At 31.8% G+C, this 19,867-nt stretch overlaps 1 protein-coding gene across 1 annotated transcript in view; it reads left to right on the top strand.

The window, feature by feature from the left end:
* The window catches only part of LOC114327734 (sodium/potassium/calcium exchanger 3), a gene marked incomplete in the record, with an annotated part of 139,661 nt that overhangs the window by 82,368 nt on the left and 37,426 nt on the right, over positions 1 to 19,867 (top strand). Inside the window, 1 exon segment of the mRNA XM_050657506.1 lies at positions 15,043 to 15,252. Coding sequence (XP_050513463.1) covers positions 15,043 to 15,252 — 210 coding nt within the window.

Raw genomic sequence — 19,867 nt, 5'->3', positions numbered from 1 at the left:
ATCTGAGGCAAATATGAAACCGAAGCACATCAGAAGCCCAGTTAGCTTGGAAAATCCAATAACCATTCCAAGTAAAAACAAAAATGAAGTTCAAAACACAAATATACTTACTGACAAGCAGGCCATCTAAATTTGCAAATCTAAAGATCCGTTCCGTTCCCAAATTAATTTCATTAAGAAAGATACTTTGGAACCATCCATAAATTTGGATCCTTTAACACCACCAAGAGTTAGATTAACCAATAACAGTCGATATCTTCTAGCAAGATTAAGGGAACCGGATATATTAAAAGCAATTAAGCTACATCTTGCTTTCCTACACGACCAGCCTGCCTCAGTATTTTGTGATGGATATACCAACACCAGTGTAAAACTATTTTTGGCTTCCGAAGGAAACTAAGAAACTAAGAAAAATTCTTCTAGAATTTAATGATGCCTATGGAATTGGTCCATCTGAGGTGGAAGCTGATCTTGCTGCTTATAGGTCTTTTCTAAGTTCAGAAAGAATCATACATCTACAAAAATCAAGGGAATGTCACCGAAATTATTATTCTACTAGCTCTCCAAGACGAAATTTTTAAATTACACGGCGTGTTCTGAAGAACTAGAAACCTCGAATAATTTTAGTGATGACAACTTTAGTATGGTTCTGATTAATATTCGTTCTATAAGAAATAAAACTGACGAATTATTTTTGTTTCTGGAAGAATTAGTGCACTGGCTTGAAGTCAACGAGCCTTTTTTTGTAGAAAAATATACCACAATTGCTAGGTATGATCGTCCAAGTTCAGCTCATGGAGGCACCCTAATTCTTTCTAGAAATAATGATTTTTTTCTGATTACAAAATATGACTTTCTGTTAAATGAAGCCTTCTTTGAGATTTCCCTAGTTTATAATAAAAATCTTAATCTTTACATTATTTGCATCTATAGATCACCTGACTCTCCTGTGGAATTATTTTTTCAGAACCTGCTAAATTTGTTAGATGACTTGCCTCATAGAAGCAGAAAAATTCTATGCGGGGACTTCAACATTAATTATGATGCTGCTTGTGCTACCCAAATGTCCTTGGTCAACATACTTGAATCATATGGTCTCTCAATGCACGTTAATTCTCCTACAAGAATTACAAAAATTTCATCTACCATAATTGACTATATTGTCTCAGATTTCTCACGCCTTGATGTCTGCTCTACAATTATTAATGCGGGATTATCAGATCATGAAGCAGTATTTACGAAGTTTAACATCTTCAGCAAACCCTCCTCGAAAACCCGACGTTTAGGTAGGATTTTTTCCGCTCGGAATTTTCATAAATTTCAAAATTTATGCTTAACTTCTGAGTGGCATTTTTCTTCTGCGGACGTGGACTATAATTTCAACGATTTTATAGAAAAGCTTGTCTCTATCTTCAATAAGGCATTTCCTATAATTTCAATTAAGCCAAAACATCACAAACCGTGGGCTACCAAAGGTATCCGCATATTAGCCAAAAATATGCGCTCACTATTGTATATCAAGAAATTTGCTACCAACATTTCTGTCACTCAATATATCACCAAGTACAGGGTAACCTATCTAAGACTCATCAAATCAGCTAAAAAAGCCTACTATCAAAATCGTATTGAAAGCTCTAAAAGTGTTACAAAAGAAACTTGGTCCATAATAAACGATCTTCGAAATAGAACTCACGCAGTTCAAACATTTGCCCTTCCAGACCCGGAAAATCTAAACGAATATTTCGTTAATGTGAGCAAAAATATAACTTCTACTATTTTGCCACAAACAGATCCCATTTCCTATCTCCCCAATTCAGGAGTGTTCTCGAATTCATTATTTTTAAGACCAATCAATACATCTGAACTGATCCAAACTATCAATAGTATCAAAAGCAAATCGTCCTGTAGTACTGATGGACTATCCATAAAAATCTCCTCAAATCTCACAGAAAATGTGTTGGGAAACCTCGTCTCACTAATTAATGATTCCTTTGAAAGAGGCAAATTCCCAGAGTGCCTAAAGATAGCCATTATTATTCCCCTTCATAAGGGTGGTGAAAAATCTAATGCTTGCAACTATAGACCTATTTCCTTACTACCGGTACTTTCAAAAATTATTGAGAGACTCATAAAAACCCGTCTTATGTCCTTTCTCATTAATAACAACATCTTATCCCAAAATCAGTTCGGCTTTTTTACTAATAAATGTACCATTGATGCCTTGTTTTCTGTGCTTCATGAGGTTTACCAAGCACTAAACAATAATCTTTATACTGCCACTGTTTTCTGTGACTATGCCAAAGCTTTTGATTGTGTAGATCAAGACATTTTGATTAAAAAACTAAATTTCTATGGGATTCGAGGTATTTCTTTGAATTGGTTCCAATCTTACTTGAATAATAGGAAACAACTAGTTAGAGCAAATGATACTGACTCTAGTCTCAAAATCATTGTATGTGGAGTACCACAAGGTTCAGTATTGGGTCCTCTACTATTCTTTATCTTTATAAATGACATCACTAACTTAAAAATCGATGGAAAAATTTTTCTTTTTGCTGATGATACCAGTATCACTTGGAGCAACTCAATTATTGCATCTCTTCATGCAACTATAACTTCTGATTTGCTTAAGATAAAAACCTGGTCTGACTCTAATTTACTCTCTTTTAACGTGGATAAGACAGTAGTATTATCCTGTAAAAGTGCTCTTCAACCCCTACTTGTTAATAACAGCCAGATCTCTACCGTTGATTCTGTAAAATTATAAAATTTTTGGTATTTTTTTAGACAGCAACCTCAAATGGTCCCTTCATATCGATTTGTTAAGTAAGAAACTCGCCTCAGCCTGCTATGCTATAAGATTTGTTTCGAAAGAACTCAATTTAGCATCTTCTAAACTAACATATTTTTCCTTGTTCAAGTCTCATCTTCGATATGGTCTTGCTTTTTGGGGTTCTAGTACAGCTGCCCAATTAGATGTTATTTTTAAATTACAAAAAAGAGCAATAAGGTATCTGTTTGGCCTCAGAAGAACAACACATTGCAGAAGTTACTTCAAAAAGCACGGCATTTTAACCCTTACATCTTTGTATATTTTAGAAATTGTTTGCTTAATTCGCAAACACATGCATGTCTTTCCAGCCAGGCCTCGTCATGACTACTCCACCAGAAATTCAAATTTTGATGTCTATTTACCGATCCCGTCCTCTGAGTTAGTAAAGAAATCTATATTATATTCCGCAAAAAAACTATACAACCATCTTCCTTTACAACTCAAATCTGCAACATCTTTCCGTAAAATGACAAAAGCTCATCTATCTAGAAGACCATATTATTCAGTAGAAGAGTTTCTTAATGACTAACTAAGAAATTACAGTAATGTACAAGTAACCAAACTTATCTATATTTGGGTGTCATATGCAGCAGCTTAAACTTATTAGTTCCTATGTCTATAAGCAGTTTACTTTGTTGTATGTTCACTTTGCAATTTCTATAAATTGTTGCAATATATCGATTTTGTTTTTTTTTTTACTTTATTAACTTATATTTTGTATTTATATATATATTTTTTATATTGACGATTTATCAAATTTCAGAAAATTGTATTTGTGATTGTTATTGTTAGATATTATTGATTTATTTTTTCTGACTTTAATTAATTGATTGGTTGACTTACCTGTTAAGGAGGGACAATCATAATTGTCCTATCTTACATTTCGAACATTTGTACTTATGGTAGTGGTCTTTTCGGGCCGCTGATCACAGTTTAAAGAAGCAGAAGAAGAAAAAGAAGATTATTAAGCTTCTTGACAAGTGACGTCCGCTCATCACTGTTTTTTTTTTTTATATATTTTTATCGCACAAGACATGGGTGGGTTCAAAAGGATCAATGGGGGGGAGCGTACAAATGTTCGAAATGTAAGATAGGACAATTATGATTGTCCCTCCTTAACAGGTAAGTCAACCAATCAATTAATTGTCCTTCACATAACATTTCGAACATTTGTACTTATGGTAGGCTGTTGAAAGATTAAACAATATTGTGCGATAAATAAACAAAAGTACATTGCAATCCAAAAATGAATAGTACTTAGTAATTTTTTTTTTTTTTTTTTTTTTAGAAACTTTACACAAAATATATACATATGTATACCTAACTAACATATTAGAGCAATTATTAATTAAGATTCATGTTTATATTTTAATTATATGAGATGTGTACCTTCAACCAGGTACAAATAAACATAATAAGAAAATTAATGTTCTTACTAATATTAGTAACCTACACATGTAATATAATTACAATTACATACAATTACATGGACTCACCAGACAATACGGTTTTGCAAAGAGTCCGTAATCTTTTGCTAGAGGTTTATTATAAAAAATATTGAATACTTGAGAATTTTCTGTCCATCTCGCCGTCTCTCTAATATCTTCTATAATCCAGTTCTAACTCCCGCTGAGGTAGATGCATGTCTGACACTATACACTTCAAAAATATTAGTGTCTATATTTTTAATTTAAAAAAATGTTATATCCATCTACTCAACGCCTGGGTAGATGTTGCTTTCTACGTCTCTTTTTTTTTTTGTTTTTAGTTATAAACAAATTGTCTTCCGATTGAGGACGAATGTTTTAGAAATCTCTAAACACTCTCAACTGTGTTTTTTGTTTTAAATAGTTATTTGTTTATTTATTATTATTATTATTTTTTGGGGAAGTCTTTATCCTATGTTATATCAAAATGTCAATTTTATCTTGATCCACGAAAATATTCTGAATTTTTATTAGGTACAGGATTTGCAACCTCTGAACTGAAGTGAGTGCAATCAACATTACAAGTTTGTAAGTAAGATCTTTCAGGGAAAGACTTGTGAGACGAAATAATGTTTCTAAATAAAGTAATACTGGTAGAGGGTCCCAAGTTAATTAATATTTGGGCAATTAAGGTTTGAGGTTATATATACATTTGTAAAAAAAAATTTAAAAATGTTTTTATAATATTCTAGGATATCTTCTATCAACGCCAATGCAGCACTGTGAATGTTTATACGAGCTATAATTATAATCCTGTTCTACGATAGATTTAATAAAATTAAAATTTGATAATTCATAAGCAAAATGGTTACTATTTTATACTAAACCGTCGCCATCTCTTGAAAACTGTATCATACAGATTTAGTGATTTGTTGTAATAGTTGGGATCGAATCCTCAGGAATGCCTTTTCTTAAAAAGCTTGCCTGACAAGAATATGGAAACCCAAAGGATGTCCTGGATATAAAAGCCCAAATAAAAATTCTAGATTAAATTTTTATCAGGTCCATAATTATCTTTTTGGTTGTGTAAGGTGTGGTTGTCAAAGGTTGTGTACCAAGGCTGAAAAACATAAAATTTAAATCCATGCCAATCTAGAGTTAAGGCATTGGCTTTCTCTGATCCGGGGTCAGGGTTCAAAATTACATACCTTGCACATTTTTTTTTTTTTTTTTTTTTAGGATATGTGGCAGACATATCGATTTCTGGAATAAGAAGCTGCTCAAAAATTATAGTAACACAATTATCACTTAAAGAATACCTACTCTGTTTCAATTTTTAAAGATCTTGATTCCGAGTCAGGCAAAAGCTTTTTTTTTACTGTTATAGATGCAAAAATAATTTTTAAATTCCTATTTTCACAGAATTATTAAACTTATCTGCAAATGTTGAGTACTGTACACTACCCATCTTGTTATTGCAAGACACAGCTGTTGCGTTATTTATTCCTAGCAAAATGTTACAATTCCTATATTCGTTCAAAAAGGATTTCAAGCCACTATATGCTGCTAGTAACTGAAGTACATTTATATGTAGTTGTTGTTCATGACTCCAAAAACCATGAGTTTTGTTATCAATGCAGCATACCCGCCATGCTAAAAGATATATGCATCGCAAAATATTTCAAGTACATAATTGGATTATTTTATATTTTGCTCACTAATTGGTTTGTTATTTAACCACCAATTGTAATCGTTTTTAAGTATTTAGGTATGGTCATTTCAGTGTTATAACTATTAGTTTAAGAAAGAGGCTACTTTTCTTTTTTATTTATTTATATATATATATATATATATACACATATATATTTTTTTAGTATAATTTTCCATATTTAACTTCCATAAATGGACTAACTGTTACAAACTGACCGATTAAGGCTGCAAATGATCATATTTTACATGTACTTTTATTTTTGATGTTCTGAATACTATTAGATATTTTTTTTTTTTTTTTTTTTTTGTCAGCAGGTGCAAAATATATCAGGTTCGAATCAAACGTAAAACCAAGAAAAGTTATATTTTGTGTGGGTGAAAGTATACTTTTCCTTTTTTTTTATTTATAGTAAATCCCAAGCAGAAAAACATAGAAAATGTTTAAACAATATTTTCTTTACATTTTAAATATGATTTTGAAATTGGTAAATGGTCCTCTAAAAAATTGACAAAAGTAAAGCCTCCTGTTATTAGATTATTTAGGGCTGGTTTTAAAGTTTTTGTAAATATAAAAGCCGAGATATTATTCAAACCAAACGGTAAACAGTTTAATTAATATAAAAAAGTTCTGTACTTAAATTTTAAATATTTTTTAGAATTTTAATGAACAGGAATAGCAAAATAGACAACTTTTAAATCTATTTTTGCCATAACCCTTGAAAATGAGCTTGAGGACTGACCTATTATAGTCTTCCAGCTTAAAATATGTGGCTTCTATAAAGCAATTCAATTGTTTTAAATTCAAAACAAAATCTCTGATTTCCGTCCTTTTTGGGCACAAAAAACTACGAAAAATAAATTGTCCTTTTGTATGTGAAGAAGGAGAAATAGTAATTTTTAATTACTTTTCAAGTATTTTTTTTTTTTTTTTTGGTCATACGACCAGTTTGGGTCTATGAGAACTTTTGGTGCTCTCTCTTCAGAGGGCGTTGTTTTAAATAAAATATTAAAACCTTAGACCCAACTTAAAACTTTCTTATCTGAAGTAATCCCTTTCCATATTTTAATACAGTTAGCAATATTACCCTATTAATTTTTATTGACCTTTAGTATGACATCCTGGTTGTTCTCATTTGCTTTTGGTACTGCTGTCTGTTCGATTGTTTGTATCTCGATGCTAGTAGAGGGTCATTTGAGTACTGACTTTGTCCAAATCTTGGTCTGCTCAAGGTTGGATTGAAGTTTAAACGCTGCTGATTAAAGTTGCTAGATTCTGAAAGAACTCTTGATGGATGCTGAGTGGAAACAGCAGCTTGGCTTTGTGGTACAGTTTTTGGATAAACAGTGGTCTTTTGTGGCTTCGTAATGACTTCGAGATGACTTAATAAAGCTGATTTTGTATCTTTGTTTAATATTTTTGACAAAACCAAACAAAAATTTATTGTAAGTACACTTACTAACTTTGTAATATCAAGGTAGACGATAAAAATCAATGCAGAATGTGCAAAAAGTAGTTAAATATATTTTATTCTATTCTAAACTTCTGGGCTACTATAAGTAACTCTGCGAAATAGGAGTAGCTCAAAATAAAGATTTTCTGGGATACTAAAAAAAAAAGTACCCTCTTCTAGTTTTATTGTTTGAGGACAAACCAAACAAACATTTAATGAAAGCAGTAAACTTACTACCCTCGTAATATGAAATCTAGCCAAAATGTGCACAAAGTAGTTGAATAAATACATTTTATTGTATTCTAAACTTCTGGGCTACATTAGAGTACCTCGGAGAAATAGAAGCAGATAAAATAATCATAAAGATTGTCTGGGCTGCTAAAAAGTACCCTCTGCTGTAATTTTATTGTTTGAAGACAAACCAAACAATAAACTTGGTGTAATTAAACTTGCTTGTAATCTTAAATCGAAGTAGAATTTACAAAAGTAGTGAAATAAATATAATTATATTGTATTCCAAACTGCTGGGCTACTGTAAAAATACCTCTGAGGAATAGAAGCAGATAAAATGATCATAAAGATCGTCTAGGCTACTAAAAAATACCTCTGCTCTAGTTTTATTGTTTGAACACAAAACCAAACAAATAATTTAGTGCAAGTAAACTTGCTTGTAACGTGAAATCGAAGTAAAATTTACAAAAGCAGTTAATATTTTGTTCTATTCTAAACTTCTGGACTACTGTAGAGTACCTCTGAAAAATAGAGGCAGGTCAAATAATCATAAAGATTTTTTGGGCTGCTTAAAAACACCCCTGCTCTAATTTTATTGGTAAACCCTTTATTTTGTTCTATTTTAAACCTTTGGGCTATAATTTTATTGTTAAACCCCTAATAATTTAGTCTGTATTACTTTGGGCTACCTTAAGTTATCCTTATTGACACAAACAATATAAATTTTTGCATAATATCATGTCTGTCGGACATTTTGCTACAAAATAAACATTAATAGGAAAATCAGAGCAGTGTGGCAACATAGCGCCTGTTACATCTCTGTGTGTTTTGACAAATACTATTGACGTTTTGAGTATTTCGAATAGGGAAGAAGGCGAGATATAGTAACTATGACAACAGAGAAAATATATTGATAACAACAAAATAGGACCCCAAGTTTGAATTTGATTAAAATTGTCATTTCGTAAATATTAAATATTTATAGTTCGATCTATTCACACATAATTTAATTTATCTAACATAAAATAATTCAAAAATATCTTATAAATAACTTGGTCTTTTGGGATAAAACCCAAAAATATCATATAAATACCTTAACTCTACCAGTTTCTGTTGCAAATTTTCATATTTCCGCCTCTTTCGGGATACATAATTATTCTCTGATGACTTTTGTTGTATTTTAAACACTTTCTAATAATTTTTATAAAACTATTTGGAAACCACTTGTGATCAGTACAGGCACAGAAAAAAAAACAGTGATGAGCGGACGTCACTTGTCAAGAAGCTTAATAATCTTCTTTTTCTTCTTCTGCTTCTTTAAACTGTGATCAGCGGCCCGAAAAGACCACTACCATAAGTACAAATGTTCGAAATGTTATGTGAAGGACAATTAAGCTTTGTCCATAAAATTTGTATAATTTTCAGTGACAATAAAGCATATTTCTATTCTATTCTATTCTAATCGTCTTAAAAATTTTTGTGCATTATAGTGTATACTCAACTTTTCATGCAATATGAAAGTCTTAAGGTCATTTTTGCCAAAGTTATAGTAACTTTTTTATTTTCGAAATTTTAGTTTTATTTTAAAATTTTCGAAGTAACAAATGATGGGACTAAAATTCAAAAACAGCCATTTTAAACCTTTTCTCATCTACTAAAAGAAGGATACTATAAATAAGATATTTAATCACCCTTTTTTTACCTGCGGTGATTTAAACGAAAAACTGCCATTTTTGACACTTCTTTGTTAATAACTAAAAAGCTCGTCAGAACTGGAACGGGAATTTTGGTATTTATAATGTATTAGATACATAGTACGCAAAAAACCCATTTGCAACCAGGCTGCTCAAGTGTCTCGAACATGGTATCTTTTTGCCCTATTTCCCTGGCGTAATAGTCCACTACTCTAACATGCACAAGCACACAAGCACTATGCTCTGCTTTTCACTATCACTCAAACTAGTTCAAAAGGCTTTATCCTCTTTAATCTTATAGGTTGCCCACTAATATTGCTGAATTGCCTCAATATGCTCGTGTCTATGAAGTCATTGCTAGTAACTTCCTGCCATCTTCTCGATTGTTGTATTCACACTTTCCATTCCTAGGTCCTCATGAAGGTCACTCTTTGCCACGTACCAAGGACCATCTACAATGTTTCTCAGTATTTTGTTCTGGAATCTTTGTATTGTTGTTATATAGCTTGGTCCTTCATAGTGGGCATCCTTAAATCGGCACAGCTCTCAATATTTGTTTGTAAAGTAACAATTCATTTTCGTATCCCTTATGTTTATGTAGTTTTTCCCCTTTTTCCTTGACGTGAGTCTTCTAGCGTAGTTTGGCATCTAATGTTATACCTAAATACTTGCCAGGATCGACATATATGGTACTTGCATACTGCTGACTAGCTGGTATATCGCACACCTCGTTTAATAGTGCCACAAGTGCAAAACACAATATTCTCGAGAAATGAGCAAAACGTTCTGTAGCAAACGCGTTATGCCCTGTAAATAATTTATTTTGAGAATAACTGGCTTCGAAATTACAATTTAGGTAGCATATTATACAGTTATTCGCTGGATCTTATTACAATTTATTAAAAATAAAACGTTATTATGATTTTGATAGTTATGGCGATATTGCATTGTGAAGAAAGTCATTTATAAAACGATATCTAGGAGATACGGCGGCAATATAATGAAAAAAGCAATTGATTTTTGCAGTTGTGGCTGTATTGAATTACATCGGTTGTATTGTGGCAGTGTATATTATCGCCACATCTCTCTTGATTTTTGCAGTTGTGGCCATATTGAACGTATTAAATTACATCGGTTGTATTGTGGCAGTGTATATTATCGCCACATCTCCCAGTTATGGCCATATTGCATTTTCAAAACCTCCAAAAATCCTACAGTGAAATACCGAAGTAACTTACTTTATACTTATCAAAAACAATATTTTAGTTCAGGCTGTATTGAATGATGGGCCATTATATAGGCAATATTTTACAGCCTTAACCCAAAATTCGAATTTTTTGCAGTTGTGGCACTATTGAACTAGGTGTGCGATATGTATATTGTATTTTTTTGTGGTAAAATTATCATGAATAGGTTTAACTTCATTAAGCCTGATTCTCTATTTTTGTGCCGATTTAAGGATTTGGTTGACTGTTATTTGCACCTTTTTGGTCGCATCAGCAAAGGAGGCAATTGTGATTAGTCGCGGCGTGTGGATCCAACACACTGCCTTGTGGAACACCTACTCTAATGTCTTTTAAGTCTGAAAAACTGTTTTCCGCTCCTGTCTAATAATACCGTTCATTTATGTACGACTGTAAAAGTTGGCATTTATGTGAAATAAACTAGAACGGGTTACAGTGGTAGTCCACGCGACTACTGCATGCAATGTTAAGATAGTCTTTTTAATAAGAAAGGTTAAATAACTATAATAATTTTAATATTACTAGGTATTTAGTGTCATAGGTAATTTAAATATTGGAATAATAAATCAAAACTTCGATTACTTTAATGCAAATTTTTGATAAAAATTGTGCATATTATCAATGTGAGTAAGTTTTCCAAATTTTAGCAAAATATATAATCTTACTAATTTTTTAAAACTAATAAGCATGGTTATTTCTATTTATATTCATATTTTATGCTTTTTTAATTGCCAAGTTTAATATGCTTTTATAAACTGCTGTATATAGAGAGTTGGTAAAAAGGTTTTGAGACAGCAACACAAACTTTAGTTTATAATTATTATTGTTGGCTTTCATTGTTGGAGAATTTCGAAAAGGTCCTCCAACCTAGTTCTTGTTTCGTCTTATTTCTGTCCATAAACTAATACTAGAAAATCGCCCAATAATTTACGAAATACATTTTTGCTTTTATATTCTATAATTCTGAAACTGTTGTCTTTGGCGTGTTTAACTTAGATATTATTTTACATGGGATTAAACCACAATTAATTGTAATGAGAACTACATTTAAAATTATTGCTTAACATTTCGATTTCTAATCGGGAAATGGTTTGCAAAAAGTTCTATTACTGTGAACCTGTGAACATATATATACGTACATTTTACATACATTTCAAAAACATTTTCACATACATCTCCATAAAATAATGATAATACCAATTAACTATTCTAAATGGGAAATAAGCAACAATTTAACTATATAAAAATGATTTTAAAAACTATTACTAACAAGCAACAGGTACCAGACCACCATGAGAACTATTTAATAAGATGGCGATATACAGGGTGTTTGGTAACGAATGGACCATAACTTAACCTTAGATTCCTGAGGTTAAAATATGCTGATTTAAGCTAGCCTACTTTAGTACGAAAGTTGATAATAACCGAAATACTAGGTATCAAAATTAAACTTTTATTTTATTATTTTATTTATTCTTGAATTTTTCCGGCCAAGCATGGGATAAAATTACGAAATTTAGTAGGCTGGGGTTTTTTGGGACGATTAATCTAAATTCGCTACCAAAATTATTTAATTCCCAGAGGGCGCCACATACGTCCTTCCGCGCTCATTTAATACGTTCTATTTTCCCCCACTCTACATACTTTTTGAATCAAAACTTTTATTTTTTTAATATTATTACTTGAAAAATATATACTACATTTATCTCGCTAAACTCAACCGTTTTCGAAATAATCGCATTTTAAATCTGCGTTGCACATAATTTTTATGCATAATATCATTGTAGTTACACCTGAGAAATAAACTTGACACCATAATCATTTTGTACTAAGTTCTCATATTTATGGCATTGCATCGCAAATTCCATTTGAAGGAATTTGCGATACATTTTTGGAAACTATTATGGTTTTTAGTTTATTTTTCGGGTGGAACTTCAATGTATATAATATACTAGCAAAAAATTATTTTGCATCGTTGATTTAAAGCGCGTTTATCTCAAAAACGTTTGAGTTTAGCGATATGAATGTAGTATACATTTTTTAAGTAAAAATAATAGAGGAATCAAAGTTTTCATTCAAAATTTATGTAGAGTGGGTGATAATAGTATATTGTGCAACAAGTGCAGAAAGGTACTAATTTCTCACGAGTTTGAAAAGTTGCGGTACGAGCGCAAGCGAGTGCCGCAATTCAAACGAGTGAGAAATTACCTTTCTGCACGTGTTTCACACTATACTTTTTCTACAAGCACAGTTTTTCCTAAAAATAAAAGTCACAATTTCCAAACGACGATTAATTATAATAGGTACCTATGTGATAAATTTTAAACTGTATTTAATTAATACCTACTAATCAATTTAAATTCCTTATACCTAAATAAATTGCACAGAAATCATTTAAAAAATTAATGCACTGCCTTAATTTGTTTAAATTTAAACAATTATTACACATTATTGACATTATATTTATGCAGTCACAGATTTACACAAAAACTACTTCATTCGACGTCTCTTGCACAGGTTGCTAAATCCTTATTGGTAATTTGATAATTATAAAATGTTTAATAAGAATAAAATTGTAAAATAAAACAGTTGTAACATCCATAATTTAGTTTCTATGCTATAGTTAAATATAATAATTGTCTTATAGGTTATATATTTGTCTAAAGTTTAACCACGGATGTAAACAGAATATAAAGTTACTCAGAATGCGGTAGTCCACGGATGTAAACAGAATATAACGTTACTCAGAATGAGGTAGTCAACTGTGCAGAAAAGAACTTTGCGGCACAGAAACGTCACTTTGCGGCACAGAAACGTCACTTTTCTGCACACTAATGTCAAATATCTTATACTGTGAGAAAATATCAAGTTTGCTAACATAAAACCGTGCAGAAAAGTGCACTTTGAATAGTGGCTGTAGAAAAAAAAATTTAACGAATTAATTGAGCGCGTAAAAGACGTATGTGTAGCGAATTTAGATTTCTCGTCCCAAAAACCCCGCTTACCAAATTTTGTGTTGTTTTCCCATGACTGTCAGAAAATATTCAAGAATAAATAAAATAAAAGGTTAATTTTGACACCCTGTATTTCGGTTATTATCAACTTTCGTCCGAAAGTAAGTTAGCTTAAGTCGACCTATTTTAAACTCAGGAATCTAAGGTTAAGCTATGGCCCATTCGTTACCAAACACCCTGTGTACCACATGAGAGGAGTTGTAAGCTAAAAAAAAAATTAAAGAATTTATAGGGTTATAATCCCCATCTCGTGTTCTTTAATTTGATATGTCATACCCTATCATTTCACTTTGCCTCATCTATCACGGACCATTAAGATCCCTTAAGAACCTTAGTATAAAAACTGCTTAATGCAAATAATTACGAAGTTAAAAATGAATAACCATTTTCATAATTTCAAATTTATTTAAAGCTTCCTAGAGGATATTTTGATAGATGAAAAATGAAATTTGATGACAAAAATGTTTATTTTTACTGGTCTGTCTCAAAACTTAAATAAAATCCTTTGGTATTCCACAAATATATTATATTAATACTTACAATTGAAGTAATGAGAACTGTTAGTTAATAAATTTTCATCTTAACAAGGTTTTTACTTATGGTCCAATTTAGTAAATTTTTTAAATATTATGTAGATGTTCTAGAAATATTCTAATATTTTCCAAATTGATTATAGTTATAGGTCTAAACTATTAACTAAACAGTTTTCCCTATAGCACGTTCCAATATTATTGGCTAAAAATTGTCAAAAAAAAATTGAAAATGTCTTGATTTCTGAAAAAACTAAATTTTAATTATTATGCGCCTGGGGGTTTAATACATATATAGCTTTATTTTATTTTGCATTTTACTTATATACCCCAAAGGCAAGTTTTCCGCGGTATAGCGATTAAAAATGAAACATATAATTGTACATCTGTTTATATGTATTTTATGTTTATGCATGTGTATTGTGTATACGCGTCTATGTGTTATATCAACAATTCTACGGTTAATTAGCTAGCCACATGTACTATGTATGAATCTGATTTCCTTAGTTAATTCCTGAATATTTATTTGGTTATAGCTTGTTTACACCTATCTCATTGTAATGTACGTCCACAGTATGGGAATAAACCCAACCAGTTTGCCCCATGTCTCACAGATCAGCTTCATAGTGTCAGTCTGGCACAAAACCGAGGGAAGACGAGAGAAAAAACATTTTGTTTTTCCTGATATATTGTATATAAATCCGTAAATTTAACGAATATGATGGAATGATTTATGTACTTTCTACTTGCCCAACAATTGGAAAATGGGACCATAAATAAAACATTTATTTAAGATCAAAGTTTGTTAACATTTCAAAAGGGCTCATTTCGGCATCTTCATTTTAGAAGTTTAACCTAAGCTATAATGTAATCTAATCAGGTAATAATAGTTTTTTATAATCTTACAGAGGAATCTACAAATATTTGGATATGGCCCAAAGAAGAGACAATAAAGGGAAAGCTTTGGTGGATATTTACCTGGCCCATATCATTTTTTCTCTTTTTGACTATACCAGACTGTAGAAAGCATCCCAGATTGTATGTGATTACCTTTTTTATGTGCATTATTTGGATTGGGATCACTTCCTACATAATTTCGTGGCTAATAACTGTTATCGGTAAGTACTGATCTTCAATATCTCGAATTATAATTACCCATTGACAAAAATAATAATAATTGAAGTGTACATGGTGTCTGCGTAACTTGGAATCATATGAGAAACTTTTACTTTTTTATTGTCGATTTTACGAAAATAGTTTCTCCATAAACTTTTGGGCATAGTCTAAAACCTAAGTTACAATCATCAGATATCAAATTGTATCAATAGTTAGGTATAGGAGGTATGTCAAAAATATAAATTTCGCTCAAGAGTAAAGTAGGTAACTTTATCTTTCATAATATAGAAAATTGTTACTAAGAAAATTTGTCAGGAATTGAAAATTATGCTATAATTATGCAATTATGTCCTTCTAATTGAAATATTGTAAATTATAAAAGTACTTTACTCTTGAGCGAAATGCAAATTGATAAAATCTGACATCTTATAATTGCGTCTTAGTTGTTAGACTCTGCAGAACTTTATATAAAGAATAACTTTTTCTCGTAAAATTAATAATAACGGAGTTAGTTATCATAAACTTAAAATAAAAATGATGTTGGGTATCCGTAATTTGAGAAAACTTTTCAATTTTTTTTCGATTAGAAGAATGTAATTGCATATTCTAACATAATTTTTATTTCAAAACAACTTTTCTCAATAAAAATTTTCGATATTGTGAAATATGAAGGTACTTTACTCTTGAGCGAAATTTATATTTTTTGACATACCTCGTATACTGTTTTATATCTCGGCTGTCCCAAGTAGAAACACTGTAAGCGCCAATTCGAAAAATGTTCACCAGAGTAGAAAACGTAAAGGACTCAACTTTTCAAATTTTTATTTTGTTTGAAATAAAAGTGAACACACATTTATTTAGTAAAAAATACTCCTGTTTTTCAGTAAATATTTTTGTCTGAATTTTATTTCCTGACTAGGTTTTGAACACAGTTTTTATTTGGGAAACCTGAAAATATAGTATAAAATTTTCCACTTTTTAAAGACATTAAGTACCACAAATGATACTTTATTCAAGTTCTTTTAACAAATACGAGTATATAACAAAGTGCAACAACTTAATGGTCAGTGTCTGGGTCATGTAATTGCTGTCATCTAGGGTTATGGAAAAGCTTGTCCACTAGTGTCTCTGAGACTGACCAACTACGCCAAAACGATCATCTGTTTTCAGGCATCAAAGAAATAAGTTTCTCTATTATTTCTGTATAGGTACATATTTATACAAATTATATTAAATTCTCTAGATAAACAAATAATATAGTCAGAAATCAAATTGACTACATTATCATTAATAGAAGGTTTAGAAACAGTATTACATCTGCAAAAACATACCCAAGTGCAGACGCAGCAACTAACCATAATCTGCTCTATGCTGGATTCAAACTAAAACTAAAAAGAATAAAAGCCCCCACAACGCAGAAGAAACCTAATACTCGACTCCTAAGAAATGCCGTAATATCAGATGAGTTCGGAAATAAGATAAATCGTGAGATTAAAAAACAGTTAGAAAGATCTGGACAAGAAAATATCGGTCAAAATCTAGATATCATGAATTCCGCCATGGTCACCATAGCAAACGAAGTTTTGAAACCAGAAAAAGACCCAATAAAGAAAAAGGATTGGATGACCGATAAAATACTAGACCTTATTCAACAAAGAAAAAATTGGAAAAACAAAGACGAGATTCGGTATAGAGAGATATATCGACAAATAAGATACGAGGTTAAGCGAGCAAAAGAGGACTGGATGGAACATATATGTCGTGAAATGGAAGAACTACAAAGAAAACATGACGAGTTTAATATACATAAAAAGCTTAAAGAAATTACCTACACTCAGAGAAAAAGAACTCCTCACTTTATGAGAAACTCCAAAGGTAAAATAATTCTCGACTTGGATGAAAAAAAGGAAGAATGGACTAACTGTATAAAAGAGCTCTTCCTGGATACGAGGCCACCACTTAACACCACAAAGTATACGAATACTGGTCCTAGTATTTTAAAAGCGGAAGTAGAGAAAGCCATCAAACAGAACAAAAATGGGAAATCTCCAGGCCCTGACCAAATACCATCAGACTGGCTCAAACTTCTGGATGACGACAATGTCTCACAACTAACAAACATTTATAACCATATATACGAGACTGGCATGATGCCACAGATATGGTTAGAGTCTACATTTATTTCACTCCCAAAAAAGCCTAATACATCATCATGTAAAGAATTAGACTAATTAGTCTCATGAGCCACTCTCTCAAGCTACTTCTTAAGATAATTCTTAATAGAATCAAGCAGAAATGTGAAGAGACAATGGGAAACAAACAATTCGGTTTCAGAGAAGGATTGGGAACAAGGGAAGCTTTGTTCTCAATGTTAACATTACTTCAACGATCATGGGAAGTACAGAAACCAATTTACGTCTGCTTTATAGATTTTGAGAAGGCGTTTGATAGAGTTCAACATGATAGGTTGAATCTAGAAATGATTGGAATAGACGATAAAGATATGAGACTTTTACAACATCTATATTGGAATCAAGAAGATTCTATTCTGGTAGACGGCAAAGAAACAGACAAAATTTGCATTCAAAGAGGTGTCAGACAGGGTTGTGTGTTATCCTCAACTTTGTTTAACGTATACTCAGAATAATTTTTAATGAAGCCTTGGAAGGACAATGTGGAGTCCGAATCGGGGGAGAAACTATTAACAATATCAGATATGCAGACGACACCGCGATCATGGCTGAAAATATCGAAGATCTTCAATTCCTTATAGATCGAGTCACTAGAGAATGCTCCAATAACGGACTTAACATAAATGCAACAAAGACAAAGTTACTTGTGGTTAGTAAACAAGACGTCGGCCCTATGCAACTAATTGTCAATGACGAATCAATAACAAAAGTTAACCATTTTAAATACCTAGGATGTTGGATAAACGAGACACTAAATCCGGATGAAGAAATTAAAACTCGTATAGAAATTGCAAGAGGAGCATTTATGAAACTTAGATCTATTCTGAGCAACTCTCAGCTGAACTTACAACTAAGAATCAAGTTCCTAAAATGTTATGTGTATCCTTTATTACTATATGGATGTGAAACCTGGATCATGAAGGTTAACATGATGAACAAATTAGAAGCCTTTGAGATGTGGTCGTATCGTAGAATGCTCAGAATATCTTGGGTTCAATGCATTTCAAACAGAGAAGTCTTAAACAGAGTAGGTCAAGGCGAAGGTGACTTAATGAAGATGATAAAAAAGAGAAAACTTAAATATCTGGGGCATATAATCAGAGGTAGCAGATACAGGATGCTGCAGTTAATACTCAATGGAAAGATCGACGGAAAAAGGGGAATTGGTCGAAAGAAATATTCATGGCTCCGAAACCTTCGTCAATGGACTGGCTTATCAGCAGATCAATTGTTACATGCCGCACAAGATCGAGAACGATATCCGCAAATTGTTATGGAAGCTACCCACGCCTAAAAATTTGGGCACGATACTTAAAGAAGAAGATAAACAAATCATATTATGTCACCGGAGGGACCGCAGACGTTCGGATACAATTAGCGTCTCTTTGCAAAGACAATGAAGTCGACTTTGCAAAGTAACAAAACACTTACTCAGCACACACACTACACATGACACTAGGTATCTAACTGTTCAAAATTACCGTACCTACCATGCCAATGGCCATTAGTTGTCGAGGCATTAGCTAAATAAAAAAAAATCATATTATGCAGTTTTTAATAAAAAATTTTCGTTTATTGTTATAACTTTGTGTTATAATATTTATATTAAGGTTTAATTTTACAGCTTGTAGATACTTTTTATTAATTTGGGCTTGGTAGGGGAGCAAAGTATGCTAAATGTGCAGTCACTCGAGCGCTTTGGGGACCTATTGGGTTGTGAAGAGTAGGTCCTAAAACCAAAAAAAGTTAAGTAAAGTTTTCCATTTTAGTGGGCGCTTGCCATTTTTTAATTAATTTTCCACTTCCAACAATCGTTTTTTTCCGATTATAACGCCATCTATCCATAATTCGAAAAAATGTTTCGAATAAAAGTTACTTATTTTTACGTAAGGAATCCAAATCTGCAATAAAAAATGAGGATTCCCATTTAAGATTTTAAAGTAACCCCCCACCCCACCTCCGTGGGGGGTAGTGTTTGGTGCCATTCGATAGATTTTTCAAAAATATTGAATAAGTGTATTTTACAGTTTTTCGATCTGATGTTCATTTCGCGAAATATCGTGGGATTCGTATTTAAAATATTAAATTTACCCCCCACCCCTCTCCGCGGGAAGACGTGTTTGATATCATTCGATAGATTTTTAAAAAATATTGAGCACATATTTTTTAGTTTTTCGATCTGTCAATAATTTCGCGAAATATTCGCTTTTTTCTTGTGAAACTTTGGGACTCGCCCATTTCCTTACGCCCGGCTCAAATCGTCAGATTTTTGAAATATACACTCTTTTGCATGTACTTAACTTACCTTATCTTAATCTGACAATTTCGAGTTTTTTTAAGGATAGATTTTTTTTTTTCGGGTCCCCCTTAACGAACTCCCCTGTGTTAAGAGCCAATATATGGTAGAGGTGCATCTACAGGGTAC

The sequence above is a fragment of the Diabrotica virgifera genome, chromosome 1, assembly GCF_917563875.1.
Source record: "Diabrotica virgifera virgifera chromosome 1, PGI_DIABVI_V3a".
Classification (NCBI taxonomy): domain Eukaryota; kingdom Metazoa; phylum Arthropoda; class Insecta; order Coleoptera; family Chrysomelidae; genus Diabrotica; species Diabrotica virgifera.
Note: the sequence above shows the minus strand (reverse complement) of the source record. Positions and strands in the feature narration are given on the sequence as shown.